The following is a 16,202-nucleotide window of genomic DNA, read 5'->3' as shown; positions in this document are numbered from 1 at the left end:
ACTCACAACCTTGTGCTTACCAGGCAGGCACTGTGCTGCTGAGCTAAATCCCCAGCCCCTTGATTTCTTGATAATAGCCATTCTTTCTTGGGTGAGATGGTGTTTTAATTTGCATCTCTTAAATGACCAGTCATGTTGAACATTTTTTCTCATCAGATTCTTAAATCTAAAATTTTAAATAAAGTGTTAATTATACAAATGCAATAAAACTAAAACCATTGAGTTTATCTTATTAAAGAGATTCTGAACTTGTTCTTAGGATAAAAGACTAAAGAGGAAAATTATGGGGGTATGCTATTTAAAATATTTAAACTCTGCTTTATAATTTGCTAATAGTAGACCAATAAAATACAACAATTTATAAGACCCATTTATAAATAAATAAAATTAATGGAGAATTTTTAAGTTAGTTTTTAGTTTGTTGCTTCTTTTGGATTTTAAATTTTTTCAATTACTTTTTTATTAGTACACATTTGTAGCACACAATGTATACATTCCTTGGTGGAGTTGGTACATGTACATGACACATCACAATTCCTTTGTTCATTGTTATTCTTTCCCCTTCCTCCCCTCTCCCACCATCTCTTGTTCCACTTACCATGTGAGAGAGATCACCTTACTTCCTATTACCTTTTATTTTGCTTTTTGTAAGAGCAGCCATGAAATATTTAAGCTTGTGTTAGATTTGTTTTGCTTAACATTATGGTCTCAAGGTGCATCCCTTTTCTTCCAAATGACTCATGTTTATCTTTCTTTATGGAAAGTAGTGTTTCATTGTGTGTTAATGCCATATTTTCTTTATTCATTCATCTGTTGATGGACGTAATAGGCTGCTTCCAAGATTTAACTGTTGTATTATGCATTGTGCTGCTGTAAACTTGGTAATCTAATGCTGTTTAAAGATACTTTAACTGTTTTTCTTTGGCTTCATTTAGGGTTTTCTTTTTTCCTTTTGGTGCTCTGCAGTTTTACTACAGTATATCCGGGTGTGCATTTATTTTGACTTTCCCTCTTGGAATTTATTGGGTTTCTCAAATCCCTGGGTCATTGTTTGTCATCAGTTCTGGAAAATTCTTAACTATTGTCTCTTCAAACATTACTTCTGCCCAATCCCCTTATCTTTTTGGATCACAAATATTATTTGTAACTCACTATATCTTCTATATTTATTTCTCTTTTGTATTATCATCATTGTGCCTCTTATTTTGTAATTTCTCTTGACCTATCTTAGAGTTCACAAAATCTCTTACATTAAATATGCTGTGCCATCTTTTCACTTCTTAATTTTGTGTTTCAACAATTATTTTTAATATCTCAAAGTTTTATTTAGTTCTTTTTTATTTTTCAAAGCTACTGATCATTTCTGATTATTTTGGCTCATTAATATCTTTAATTTCATTTTTCTATGCCTTAAGTAGTTGCTATAGTTGTTTTACATTTTCTGATCTAATTCCAGTATTTTAACTCCAGAAGGAGTGAACTGACACTTTTTTTGTTGTTACCTTTCTTTCTGTGGTTATGATTCTAAAATATGATGGCTTATTCTCTTGTATTTTTGGTAACTTTTACTTAACCCTGAGAGCCCAATAGAACTGATTTTATGTAGTAAATATGCACAGTTGCTTCAGTTATATGAGAAGTCTTAAGGTTTAACTCTCCAGCCTTGTATCTGGGGTGGGGCTTAATAACTTAACTCCTTATACCAAATAGGCAGTCACTCTTATACTTTACACTTACTTACTTTTTATTTCTCCCTCCTTACTTTTCTGACTCTTTTACCCCATTACTATTTGTATGACTTCAGGAGTACATTATAAATGTATCTTTTGTTATAGCCAGAATTCAGTTGTAATGGGACAGATGACTTCTCAAAGAAATGAGGTCTTCCAGAAGTGACATATACAATTTTTTTTTTTTAAATTAGGAGGATATATGCTATTTAAAGTAGGAGGACTTGGGCAATCCACTTGGGAACCCTTCTGTCTCTCAGAATCTATTCCTATTCCCCATTCCTATTTTCCATTCCTTTTCTCCAGTAAAATTTCCTACTTTTAACAAAAATAAGTAAATAAAATAAAATAAAATAAAATAAAATACAAGGATTCTTAAAAAAGCACAACACCATCATCACATTACACACACCCACACACACCACACCCCTACCAGTAATACTTTTAAGCCTACCAATTATCTAATCATTGTTTTCTAGTTGTCTAAAATTATTTATATATATACATACATGTATACATATACACATATATTTTAAGTTTGTTTGGATCAATGTCTATATAAGCTCTGTTTTAGTGTTCTCGAGAGAGAAAATTAATGGTAGATCCAGATATATAGACAGATGTATGAGACGGGATTTATTAGGGAAATTGTCTCACTTGATTATGGAGGCTGAGAAGTCCCATGATAGGCTGTTTGCATGCTGGAGAACCAGGGAAACCAGTATTACGACTCATTCTGAAGCCAAAAGAGGAGAGAGGGGACAATAGGAGTGGGTGATGGTGTAAGTTCCAAAGGCCAAGGAACCTGAAATTATGACTCCCAAGGGCAGGGGAAGAAAGGTGTTCTGGCACCAGAAGAAAGCAAGAACCCATCCTTCCTTTGCCTTTTTTTCTATGTGGGCTTCCATCTAATTGGCAGATACCCACACACTGATAGCAGATCTTCCCATCTCAGCCCATCACCTGAAATGCCAGTCTTCTTCTGAAATTATCCTCACAGACACACTTGTCCGCACAGACCAAATTATCCTCACAGACCAAATGTCTAAAATTATCCTCACAGACCAAATGTCAGGTAGTGCAAAGTGAAGCACTTTAGGTTGCATCAAAACTGTGTATAGTGGGAAGGGATCGAGTAGTTCTTCAAAGAAAACTGGGTGCCTGTAGGACAGGAGAATGAACCCTAGCTAGCCAAACCCCACCTTCACCTTTCGCAAAATTAAGCAGAGGATATCCAGTAAAACAAGAGTTCTGGCTTTTTACCTAATAATAGCTTATCATTTAAAATCTAAAGTGACAGTCCAAAGCCTAAAGTTAGTTCTAAAAAAAATTTAATTCTCAAATGCTGAGGACCTTAATTATATACCAGCATTACCAGTATTTTGATGCTTACGTATTCTTTATTTTTCTTAGACGATGCGAAGACACAGAAATGAAGTGACAGTTGAACTACGAAAGGTAAGGGTGATAATACATTTAAAGAAAACTAATTCATAGAGCTTTCTGATGTTAAAGTTTTCTATAAATTGAATTACGAAAATACTGTTGCAGAGTAATGATCCTCCCTAAAACCACCTAAAAATACATCATTAGTTTGTAATGATATGTACTCAATAATAGCTTCCTTTTATTGTAGGAGGCACTGTGGGAAGTACTGAAATTTTCACATCAGATGAAGTTAAATGCCTTTTCCTTAGTAACCCTTTCGTGGAATATGTGTTATACAGTATTCTTTTCCTCTTTCCCATGTAAAAGTTACATATATTGTTAAAGACACTTTAAAAAAATAAATCTTACCGATGAAAGATTACTGCTGTTAAGATTTCCTCCACTGGCTTGAACCACTGGCATTACCTCTTTGACTGTCCCCTTGGGCGGCTTTAACACCCTATAGAACTGTCCCATGCTGCTTAATAAGACAGTCATTCATATATCACTGGTGGTTCAGAGCCACCCAGCAAGACATACAAATTATAGCCATGTTGTGAATGTGTTAAAATTATTTTCTTCCATTATTTTTTGAAAGACTTTGGAGTTGCCTTCAGATTTCCATATGAGCCCATTTTATTTGAAGCAAATATTTCCATTGCCAATCAGTAAAATACACATAATGAATTCTCTCTGTGTATATGTACTTTTCTAGGAAAGTGCTTATGTCACTGAACTATACACCTGGCTGTATATGTACTTTTCTAATAGTAAGATTTGAAACTTATTTCTAACCTTGGTGTTTAGATTAGACTTTTTTCCCTGATCTTATTCACTCTCACATTCCTTCCTATATGAAATTACCATCACTAAGACTTGTAGTTTTAAAGAGAAGGAATGGCTTGATTTTGAAAATATATGCTCTCTTAAGTCACCAGAATTCAATAGACCTATTATTTAATAATTGTTTAATATGCACTTTGTTTCAAATACTGGTTAGATTGCTCTTCAAATCTCTTAACTTTGGGTACCAATTCTGTTTGCTAGAAGCTCCTTGTAATGATGCTCACAGGATCTTCATCAGAATTTTCTTTTTTTTCCAGTACTAGGAATCGAACTCATGACCTTGCACTTGCCAGGCAGACTCTGTGCCACTGAGCTAAATCCCCAGCCCCTCAGAAATTTATTTATTTGGTTATTCATACTAGCTTTACTGTTTGAGCAGCTGCCTCATGGAGCCAACTCCATACATAAAAATCATATATCCAACTATATCTTTACAACTTACGAATGACGCTATTGGGAGAAAGGTAGCTATAAAAGTTAGCAGGATGATTTTTTGTAAAATTAGAGATTCAAAGATGATTTGTCTGAAGAAGTTACATTTAATCTGAAATTTTGAGGATAAATTGGAGTTATCTTATTTTTTCTAAATGTTTACATAATCAAGTTTTGAGTTTTTGTCCACTATCAATGTCATGCTCCCTGGTGTAGTGTGTAGTTCTTGAAATTCATTCTTCTATCCCACTTTGAATCATTGAAAAATACTTGTTAATTCCAGGGTCACATTAATGCCTTAATTTCTTTGTGGACATACAGTTTTTGACAATCACATTTGCAAAAGTTCTTTCATATTCTTAGGTTATTTGGACCTCAGAAATGAACTAAGCCTCAATTTAATAAAATAAAGTTAACTTTTTGCCAGTTTTAGCACTTGAACTTAGCTTCTTTTTAACATTTTATTAATATGTAACACTTGTACAAAATAATTCTACCCATCTTGAATATACAACTTGATGAAAATGTTTTATAACATGATGGGCCTATCAGTTCCATCAGCTTCTAAATTAAGAAAGAAAATACTCTGTATCACAGAGCCCTTTCCAAGGCCCTGCCTACCTCCAGAGGCAGCAATTACCCTGACATCTAATGTCATAGATGATTTTGCAAATCAGGGAGATAGAGTGATGTATCCTTTTTTGTGTGTGTTTTTTGTGTTATTGTTGTTGATCAAGTGAAGATCCTTCACCCTACCCTAAAATTAGAATTAAGCAATTACTTGTGTACTGTTATTTCAATTACTTGTGTACTGTTATTTCTTAATGGTACACCATTTGCCCTCAGATATAGGCCTTTATTTTCCCCTTTCATGTTTGAACACAACTTTCAAATGTTTGTAATAGTTCTAGTATATTCAAAAGTCTCGTTTTAAGCTGTTTTAGTCTTTCTATTAGATACATAAATGCAAGCTATTCATTTATATTTATATTTGGTTATGTGTTCCCTCTTCTGTAATTTATAGAATTAAAAATTCTGATTTGTTAGAGCACATTTTTCTTTATCTTGACTACTTTAGACCCTTAGAGCCAAATACTCCTCCTTCGTCATTTTCCAGATAATGTTGATTTTCCAATTGCCATGGTTAAATTTCTGAAAATCTTGTGGGACTGAAAGTGAAATTAATCTCAAGTAATTCTTTATTTCCACATTTAAGAATTACCTAGAACCGAGTGCTTAGGCACCTATGTGTAATCCAAACTACGGTGGCCAGCCTGAACAGTTTAGGAAGACACTGTCTTAAAGTAAAAAGGGTTAGGGATGCATACAGCCAAGCACCTCCTGGGTCCCAGCACCAGTACTGGGGAAAAATAAATCCCTGGGTAAGCAATAAAAAGTAAATTCTTTTGTATTTTTATTTATTTATTTATGTATTTGAAACAAGGTCTCACTATGTAGTTAAGGCTTGCCTCAGACTTAAGGCCCAAGCTGACCTCAAACTTACAGCCATTTTGCTACCTGTGCCTGCTAAGTGCTGGATCACTGGGGTGTGCCACCACTCCCAGCAGTAAATTCCTTTTTAAAGAAATCCTGGACTTCAGGGAAAGCTTAGTTGGTTTTGATGATTCTACAGAGGTATGGTGAGCCTTTTAAGGGAAGATTCCTCTACTATTTATGGTGTCTCTCTGATTTTAGACTTCCTATTTCTGTAGCAACATTGAAGAGAAAATCGCAGTGGTACCGACACAGAGACTTTTGAAAATAGAAGAGAGCTAGTACCCAATGTTTCATTACTGAGCTCTACCCATTTGAGAAATTGAACTAGGGTGTCTCAGTTACTTTTCTTCTTGCTGAGACAGAATACCCAACACCCAACTTATGAGAGGAAAGGTGTATTTAGCTCACAGTTTATAGAGGTTTCAGTTCATAGTTGGCTGCCGAGGCAGGGTGGCACATGGCAAGGAGCCAGTGCAGAGGAAAAGCAGTTCATGGCAGGCAGAAGGCGGGAAGGCAGCAAAGCAGCAAAGTAATAGGAAGCAAGCAGCAGCCCTCTTTCTGTCCCTTAATAGTACAGTATATCCAGGTTACACACCCTTAGGGCAAGTAGCAGTCACACTCAGAGGGGGCCTTCCCATTGTCCACCCTGAGTTCTGAATATGACTGTTAAGCCAATAAGTGGAATGATTTAGTAATCACACATTAGATCCAGCCAGCTCTAAAAAGCCTCACCTGTGAGCACATGAGACATTGAAGGACATCTAGACACAAACCATTACATAGTACACGCTATCTACCACCTGGTAACTCACTTTACCCCATGGGAAGTTGCTTTTAATATTTCATTTTTTATTAGATTGTATGTTTCTAATTCTAGACATGTATCTGGGACTCATTAAATGCTATTAATCAAAAATTAAATTGAAGTATGTCTTAAATTTTGTACTTACATTTAAATCACTTATTGAAGTTTTAAGAAAAACTTACAGACATAAAAGCGGTGCTGTTTAGAAGTCCTGATCTGTGACAAGTTAGGGAACTTGTACCAAATGGAAAACAAAGCACTGCTTCCTTTACTAAAGAAGCTTTTCTGAGACAAAGGAAAAGAAAAGAGAAGATATCTGATGCTTATGGATTAGAAGAATTAGTACTGTTAAAATGTGTATAGTACCCAAAGTGATCTACAGAGTCAGTGCAATGCCTGTCACATTCCTTTGAAATTTTTAACAGAAATGGAAAAAACTGTTGTAAATTTGTATGAAACCATGGAAGGCTTTGAATAACCAAAGTGGTCATAAGCAAAAAAGAATAAAGCCAGAGACATCACACTATCAGATTTGAAAATCTTTAAAACTAGTGTATAACAGTCAAAATAGCATGATAGTGACAGAAAGACCACAAGAACAGAAGAGAGAGCCCAGGAATAAATCCACACATTTATGGTCAACTGGATTTTTAACAAAGGTATCAAGAACACACAATGGGGAAAAGATAGTCTCTTCAATAAACAGTGTTGGGAAAAGTAGATATCCATGTGAAGAAGAATAAAATTATGCACAGCATATACAAAAATCAACTTCAGTGAGTTAAAAACTTACACAGAAGACCTGAACCTGTAAAACTACTAAAAGCAGACTTCAGAAAAATGTTTTGTAACATAGATGTGGGCAGTTATTTTCTGTATATCACCCCAAAAGCGCAAGCAGTGAAAGCAAGAGTAGACAAATGGCCTATTGAACTAAAAGGCTGCACAGTAAAGGAAATAATCAGCAGAGTGAAGATACATCTCATGGAATGGGAGAAAATATTTGTAAACCATACATCTGACAAGGGATTAATAACCAAAATGTGAAAAGCAAAATAACAGAAAATCAGAAGGATAACCTGATAAAAAAACAAGAACGGCAGAGGTCCAAAATAAACAGTTCTTCAAAGCAACAAACAAAACACAGAAATGGCTAACAGGCATATGAAAACATTTTCAACTTCACTGATGAGGGAAATCAAAATTCTCATGCCTGTTAGGATGGCTATATTAAAAATAGCAAGTGTTGCAGGGATATGTAGAAAAGGAAACCCTTATACATGATTGGTGAGAATGTAAGTTATTATGACCATTATGGAAAAAGGTGTGGAAGTGCCTCAGAAAATTAAAAATAAAGCTATAATCAAAAAAGCTCATAACTGGGAAATAACAAAGGAAATTAAATCAGTATGTCAAAGATTATCTGCACTCCCATGTTTATTGTGTTATTCACAGTAGCCTCAAACTTAGTAGTCTTAAGATTATTTTTCTTTTCAGCCATGAGTAAGTGTTTGATTTTATTAAATTGTGGTTCTGCATCTAATGAAACTGACATATAAATAACTGATTTTTTCCATATTTACCTTATTTTTTCTTTGATTTTTGTGAGTGCATGTGTGTATGCATATATATGTTTTTCCCTTAAATTGGTTAAATTGCAAGCATGGTGCCCCATTACCCTTAATACATCCGTTCATGTTTTTGAAAAGAGAAAAAGACATGCTTTCCCACATACCTGGGGTGCACCTATCAAATTAGTATAGGTGAATTTCTGTTATCTCATCTGTAAGTAATACAACTCAGATTTTACAGATTATTCCCAGCAATGTCCTTTGTAAATCAAACATCAAGCCCAAGCTCAGACATTGCATTTCATTGTCATGTTTCTTCAGTTTCCTTCAGTCTAGAACTGTTCTTCTTTCTTTCACGACATTTTTGAAGAGTACAGGCCTGCTTTTTATAGAATGGCAGGTTTGAGTTTGTCTGAAATTTCTCAGTTGTTTATTTAGGTCAGGAATATCACAAAAGTGATGTTGTCTTTAGTGCAGCATACCAGGAAGCATATAGTGCTGATTTATCTTTTACTACTGGTGATACTTTATCACTTGGTCAGGAATGCCATCTGCTAGGCTTTTTGGTACTTTAATAAATATTATGTGGGAAGCTACTATGTAAAATACATTTTGAAATGCATTTATTTATTTATTTATTTAGGTAGGTAGGTAGGTAGGTAGGTAGGTACTAGGAATCAAACTCAGGACCTTGCACTTGCCAGGCAGGTGCTGTGCCACAGAACTATATCCTGGTCCTTTAATTTAAAAATAATTGCCAGGGATACAGCTCAGCAGCACAAGTGACTGCTTGGCAAATGCAAGGTCCATGGGTTCAACTGCCAGTCCAAAAAAAAAGAAACCAAATTTAAAGCTGGGCATGGTGGTGCATGCCTGTAATCCCAGCACTCAGGAGGCTGAGGCAGGAGGATCGTTGTGAGCTCAAGGCCAGCCTGAACTCATAGCAAGACCCTGTCTCAAAAAGACAAACAAAGGGGCTGGGGAGTTAGCTCAGTGGCACAGCCTGCCTGGCAAGTGCAAGGTCGTGAGTTCAATTCCTGGTACCGGAAGAAAAAAAAAAAAGCCAAACAAAAATTTAGAATCGACTATTTGAGTAGGTACTAAAGAAGTATGCTGTGTTGTAAGTAGAAGTTAGTAAACTAATGAAAAATATATACAGGCATTTATTTAAATATGCATGCTTATACATAGCACCAAAATTGGTGGTGTACATACAAACCAGCAAGATTTAGATACATATTTCTAGTTTAAATTTTCTATTTGACCTGAATTTTATCAGGAATATTAATGCCTCTTCAATAATTTTGTTATATTCAAACACTTTAATAAATATTACATTGAACAAAAGCTAGGTGTGGTGATGTGCATCTATAATCTCATCTACTTGAAAGGTTGAAGCAGGAGGATTTCAAGTTCAAGGCCAGCTTAGGCAACTAACCAATAAGATCCTGCTTGAAAATTGTTTTGATAGGGCTAGATATGTAGTTCAGTGCTCCCTAGATTCAGTTCCCATTACCCCTCCCACAATCATGTATGTGTGTAAAATATTAGAATTCTATCTTTCAAAATTTTAATTTGAAAAAGCTATTAAAAGTCATTTATTCAATCTTTTGATATAATTTATTTCCATGTCATAGCAACCAAAACTAAAACTTAAAGAGAAAATTGATGACTTACCTAGAGTTACATAATGCATGAAACAACACAGGTTGCTATTACGGATAATTGAAATTTTATAAAACGTGAAAATTGAAAATTCTTGTTTATAAAAGCCAGATAACAAGATTGATACCTTCCCTCTAGCTTGAGCCACCAGTAATACATGTATAACTGTCCCATCAAGTAGCTTTTTATTAATTTTTTAGTAAAAAGACCAACAAAAGTGATTAGATCTGTTTGTACCACCTGTGGTTCAAGCCTCCCAGCCATAAGACAAATCAATTATGGCCCTGTGTGAATGTGTTAAATCTGAGATAATGGTAAGTATTTAACATTTATGCTAATGAATTCCCCCTCCCCACACCTCCAGCAAGTATGCCTGTACACAGTGTGATATGTGAACCTTGAACTTTTCCAGTTACTTTGGCTTCTTAATAAATTGCTCCAGGCAACTATTAGCCATAAGTAGATTAAGATGGCATACTAGTTGAAATGTATTTGCTATATGCTAATAATAATACTGCACATCCCTAAATTTTAAGTTCTCACTAAAGATTAAGAAATGTTGATGATTAGTGAAGTGTGTGTGTGTGTGTGTGTGTGTGTGTGTGTAAGTAAAAGTTAGACTGTCAGCCAGTTTTTGTTATGAAGCCAGAATTTGACCACTACTTTGTTTGCAGTGCGTGCATTTAACTAGTATTACTTTTATATATTCAACATTTGTTTTACCATTGCTGAATAAAGATGAAATAATTTTAATAGATTTCTCATTAACAACAGCCTTCATGAGCTCTTAAGCATTTATTGGTTGCTTTTCAGAACAAAAGAGACGAACACTTACTCAAAAAGAGAAACGTTCCCCAAGAAGAAAGTTTAGAAGATTCTGATGTTGATGCCGATTTTAAAGCAGTAAGTGACTTTGTTTTTAAAAAATACCTTTAAAATCATTTTTTGTAGTAATGACAGAAGCTTTTATAATTTTATAATAGTAGTTAAGGCATATCAACTTTAACATATAGAATATTTAATGAATGTGGTTTTATTAATAAACTCTACTGAACTGTCTTTTTTTTTTTTAAAGCAAAATGTAACACTAGAAGCTATATTGCAGGTATGTTATTAATTGATCTCAATTTGAAACATTTTGAAAGGTTTTGGTTTTTGTTTTAATTTCTGAAATTTACGTTTGGTGTTGCAGAATGCCACAAGCGATAACCCAGTGGTCCAATTGAGTGCTGTCCAGGCAGCAAGGTAAATACTAGTTTGTGCACTAGAGGAAGAATTATGTTTTGTTAGCGGTTTTTTTGAGACAAGTTCTTGCTATGTTGTTCAGGCTGGCCTTGAACTCACTATGTAGCCCAGGCTGGCCAAAGGAACATACGGCGATCCTCCTTCCTCAGGTTCTAGAGTGCTGGGATTACAGGCTTGCATCACCACACCAGGCACATAATTATATTGTATTTAAAGTGTCTTAGCCAGTAGTCTAGGACAGTGATGGTGAACCTGATAGAGACCAAGTGCCTAAACTGCAACCTCAAACCCACTTATTTATTACACAAAATGCCAACACTGCAATTAAACCTGAATATTGAAGTTTTAATTTAGAAGAAAACAACTGTTAACCAGTGCCCAGCTGCTGGGGTGGCTTGGCTCACTTTACAACAGAAAGTGCTCTCTCTGCATGCCCGCTGCGGCACGCGTGCCCATCTGGGTTCGCCACCACTGGTCTAGGAGTGCATTGTTATTTCTGCTCGTAGTTTGAAAATATATAGCAGTTAATTTCTTATTTCTTATTTTTACAGAAAACTGTTATCCAGTGACAGAAACCCACCAATTGATGACCTAATAAAATCTGGGATTTTACCAATTCTAGTCAAATGTTTAGAAAGGGATGATAAGTAAGTATGGATTTAATTCCCTATTCATGTTTTTTTTTTTTTTCCACATTAAAATTTATGTTTTTTTCTTAAGCCAAGGAATTCAGTTTGGTTTTTGATCTATTAAGTTTTATACTTGTCGTGTACTTTTGTGTGATTTTCTTTATGATCATATTCAGCGGACATAAAATACTTCTCTTTAAATTTCTGAAGTCTGTATATTTTACAGGAAATTTTTAATTCCTGGGAAATGCCTTTTCTATTTTATCTCAAATACTTAGTCTTTGTTTATTAGAGGATTTTTAATTAATAATATTTCCAAACAACCCAAATAGTATTTGAGTTACCCTTCACTTGTGAGTCTATATATAGATTAACCTCATGACTAGTCAGTATAAATGACTTCCACAAGTAAGTAGCTCTTTCATACCCTGGGACTATTCCAGCCGATCACTGGTACTCTGAAGTCTTTGATAAAACTCTGACCTTGATTAGTTGTCTAGCATCTTTCTTTTTGTTTGGGGTACATTAAAAGTAAGCAGGCAGATTATATTTATGAGAAGAAGAAAATTGCCACTTGGTATTTTTTAAGGTATTGCTTCATTTCCATTTGTATTTAGAGATACCTTAGGGCTGTGTCTCAGACTTCATCAGTTTGAATTCACCGGGGGGAATACTGTGGTACCCTGGTTGACAAAAATTCTTGCCACCATTCTGGTCACAAACGAAACTGGACAAGCACCGAATCAAATTTCTCCGTAAGGCCAACATGGAACCTAACCATTGAATTTGATTTGGTTTTCATTGAATTTGGTTTGTGGCCAGAATTAGGGGAAGAATTAAGTTTATGAACTGAGATGCTTCTAATCTGTGCCAGCATATACCATTCATTCTATCATCTTTACTTTTATTGTGCATTGACTCCTTTTGCTGGCTCTACGCCTGCCTTCTCTGGTTTTCACTTAAGGGTATTCATGTTCTTTCATCTATATTTCCTAGCAGCATATGTAATTTTATAATTTCCTTTTAACAGGTCTTTCAACAGGTCTGTCCTATGTCAGGTTTTAACTTTTTAAAAAAACATTCTAATTATTCTCATTATTTCCCTTTTCAGTAGCACTTTGTCCTTAGTATGTCTGTATAACAAATTAGGACTTCCAAAACCTAGGATTTGAGACACATTCCTAACTCCTACTCCCAGTCCCAGAACAAAAACACAGCCTATATTTTTTATATCTTCACAACTTTAAACCTCTTGATCTATTCCTTCTTATCAGTGTACATTAAAATCATTCTGCCTGTGACAGCTTTTTAAAAAAACTTCTGGCTGTCACTACACTTACCCATATATACACACAGATTGAGCCCAGGGCCTTCATACTGAGTATATGCCCAGCACTTTTTATTTTGAGACAGGGTTTTGCTGTGTCACTAAGTTACCCAGACAAGCCTGGAAGTTGTGATTGTTCGACCTCAGCCTCCCAGAGTGCTGGAGTTATCAGCCTGTGCCACTGCCTCCAGCAATCCCTGCCTTTTGAATCCATCTTTGAAAATTTAATATGCAGCTTTACAGTAGCCTTAGTATGTGTAATGGATGGTGTAGTGGGGTCAGATGGCCACGGCTTTGAGACCAGCCTAGTGTTTCAAGTGATGATGAGGGCCTCAGCTAGCACAGTGGTGTTAAGGATGATTCTGGAAATATAAAAAATATTTAGGAGGTAAAATTATCATGACTCTGATTACATGTTTTGTCTGGGAGAAGAAGGAGACAAGGGATGTGATTGGCTAAATATTTCAACTCCCAATAGATATAAAGAGGTTAGTAGTGACTGACTTTGGAAGGCAATGAAATATGCAAGTAGAGAAATATGGCAAGTAGTTGAATATAACAAGGTAAAATTCAAGACAGAGATCGTCATTTAGGTCTGAGGTTTATAAAGTTTGGAGGTAGTTATATATCTAAAGTAAGAATTTAGCTGGATGTGGTAGCATAAGCTTGTAATCCCAGCACTTTGGAAGCTGAGGCAGGAGGATCACTGCATTTTTGAGGCCAACACATTCAAGCCCAGGCTGAACTACAAAGTAAGATCCTGTCTCTTAACTTGTTCTATAGACATAATTTGTTCTATAGTCATAATTTGTTCTATAGTCATAATTTGTTCTATAGACATACTAAGGACTCCAATAAAAAATTTTAAAAGATGACTTTCTTTATGTATTTTTTTACAGTCCTTCATTACAATTTGAAGCTGCTTGGGCACTAACCAATATAGCATCAGGAACTTCTGCACAGACTCAAGCTGTTGTACAGTCCAGTAAGTCAGTTAAATTCCTTACTGTGAACTTTTTAAAAAATGATGGCAAGGAAGTGCTTTGTTAAAAACTGAATTTTATCTTACAAAACTTTTAAGCTGGTAAATTTTATGTTACTTTGATCACTGCTACCTTTTCCATAACTATCATTAATCCATCATTAAATAATTTAAATTGTGTTTACCTTAAGATGGGCTTCCAATTATTTGATGTAGTGACAGAAAGTAGCATAGTCCTATAATAACTTTCCAGTTTGGTTTTAGTTGTAACAGAATGGGAACAGATTTTAGAGTGGGGCTTTAATAAAAATCAGGTAAAATTTGACAAAATCTTTTGTTTTTATTATTTCTTGACTGTTTTGTATTTCTTGTAAATGATGCTCGTCTTCTCTTTTATGGAAGTGATAAATGAAATTAGTTAAATTAAAAATAGGTCAGGTGAAACTTCCATATGTTGCTGGGGGGAATGTAAAGTGATACAGCGGCTTTGGAAAATAATTTTTCAAAAGGTTAAACAGTTACCGTGTGACCCAGCACTCTTCCTAGGAGAAACTGAGAGATGAAGTATGTCCACACAGAGTTACATACAAATGTTCACAGCGTCACTATTCATGAGTAACTCAAATGTCCTTTAAGGGATAAGTGGATAAACAAAATGTGTATGCAGTGAAATACTATTCAGCAGTTGAAAATGAAGTACCAATGCCTGCTGCATCAATGTACATCGATCAAAAACATTACACTAAATGAAAGAAGCCAAACAAAACAACTACATTCAGTGTATATTGGTTAATTTTCATTCCTGGGACACAGTACCTGAGATGCACAACTTCAAAGAGCTAAGGTTTATTTCAGCTTGTGTTTTTAGAAGTTTTAGTCCATGATTAACTGGCTCCAAGGCAAAAACCTCATGGCTGGAGGATGTGGTAGAAGGAAGTTGCTCACCTCATGGCATCCAGGAAACAGAGCATAGGAACTGCAAAAGAAGAGATGTCCTCCTCAAAGACAGCCCCAGTGATCTAATTGCTCCAGCAGGGCTCCACCTCCTAATAGCACATTAAGTTATGAACTCATCAGTGGGTTCATTCATTAGTGAGGTTGGTGCTTTCATGATCTAATTGCCTCTCTGGGCCCTACCTCTGAACATTGCTGCATTGGGGATCAAGCCCTCAATACAGGAGTCTTTAGGGGATTCTTGGTGTTTGTACGATAACATGGTATTCATTTTCCTGAAATATGTAGAGCAGGCAAATGCAGAAAGTCAGAAATCATTCAATGATTGCCAAAGGCTGGGGGAGTGGCTAGCAAAAGAGCAAATGAGTGATTGCTGTGGACTTCAGAGGGGATGATGGCAATGTAAAATTGGATTGTGGCAATGACTGCACAACTCTGTATAAATACTAAGAATTATTGTATCATACACTTGAACTGATACATTCTATTTGTTTAAAGTATGGATTTTAATAAGACTGTCAAGTGAATAATATAAATAGTACACAGATATGCCAAAAATATCCTTAAAGAGAATTCACATTTGAAATTTAAGAAGTGATCTAGCTTATCCTGGAAATGAGTATAAAGTTATATAAAGAATAAGGATTATACACCTGCAATCCCAGGGTTTTGGGAAGCTGAGGCAAGAGGATTGCAAGTTCAAGTGAGCCTGGGCAATTTAGCAAGACCTTTTCTCAAGATAAAAATTTTTTAAAAGGGCTGGAGGTATAGCTCAGTGCAAAGGCTCTGGGTTTAATCCACAGTTTTATTTATATAAAATAGACTTGATATGAGATTTTTTTTTCTGAGGTTGAACTAAGAGCCTCACATATGCCAGACAGTGCTGTGTACTAAGCTACTTTCCCAGCCCAAAGAATTATACTTTAAGGTTGCATATTGGGAGTAGGAACTATATTTTTTTAGTAAATTATGAGAAAAATTTCATTTTTTTTCCTGTACCAGGAGTCAAACTCAGGACCTTGCAGGCAGGTGCTATATCACTGAATTATCAAGCAGGTGCGGTGCTGCTGAGCTGTATCCTCAGGCCCCAA

General features: G+C 35.3%; 1 protein-coding gene across 1 annotated transcript in view; it reads left to right on the top strand.

Annotated features, from left to right (window-relative positions):
• Nucleotides 1-3,143: 3,143 nt before the first annotated feature.
• Kpna3 (karyopherin alpha 3 (importin alpha 4)) overlaps nt 3,144-16,202 on the top strand; it is a gene marked incomplete at its 5' end in the record, with an annotated part of 28,899 nt that continues 15,840 nt past the window's right edge. Inside the window, 6 exon segments of the mRNA XM_005387599.2 lie at nt 3,144-3,188; nt 10,788-10,877; nt 11,050-11,079; nt 11,167-11,219; nt 11,771-11,866; nt 14,075-14,160. Of these exon segments, the coding sequence (XP_005387656.2) occupies nt 3,144-3,188; nt 10,788-10,877; nt 11,050-11,079; nt 11,167-11,219; nt 11,771-11,866; nt 14,075-14,160 (400 nt within the window).

Source organism: Chinchilla lanigera, unplaced genomic scaffold, assembly GCF_000276665.1.
Source record: "Chinchilla lanigera isolate Chin_1 unplaced genomic scaffold, ChiLan1.0 scaffold00030, whole genome shotgun sequence".
NCBI lineage: Eukaryota > Metazoa > Chordata > Mammalia > Rodentia > Chinchillidae > Chinchilla > Chinchilla lanigera.
This window is presented reverse-complemented; position numbering and strand designations above follow the sequence as displayed.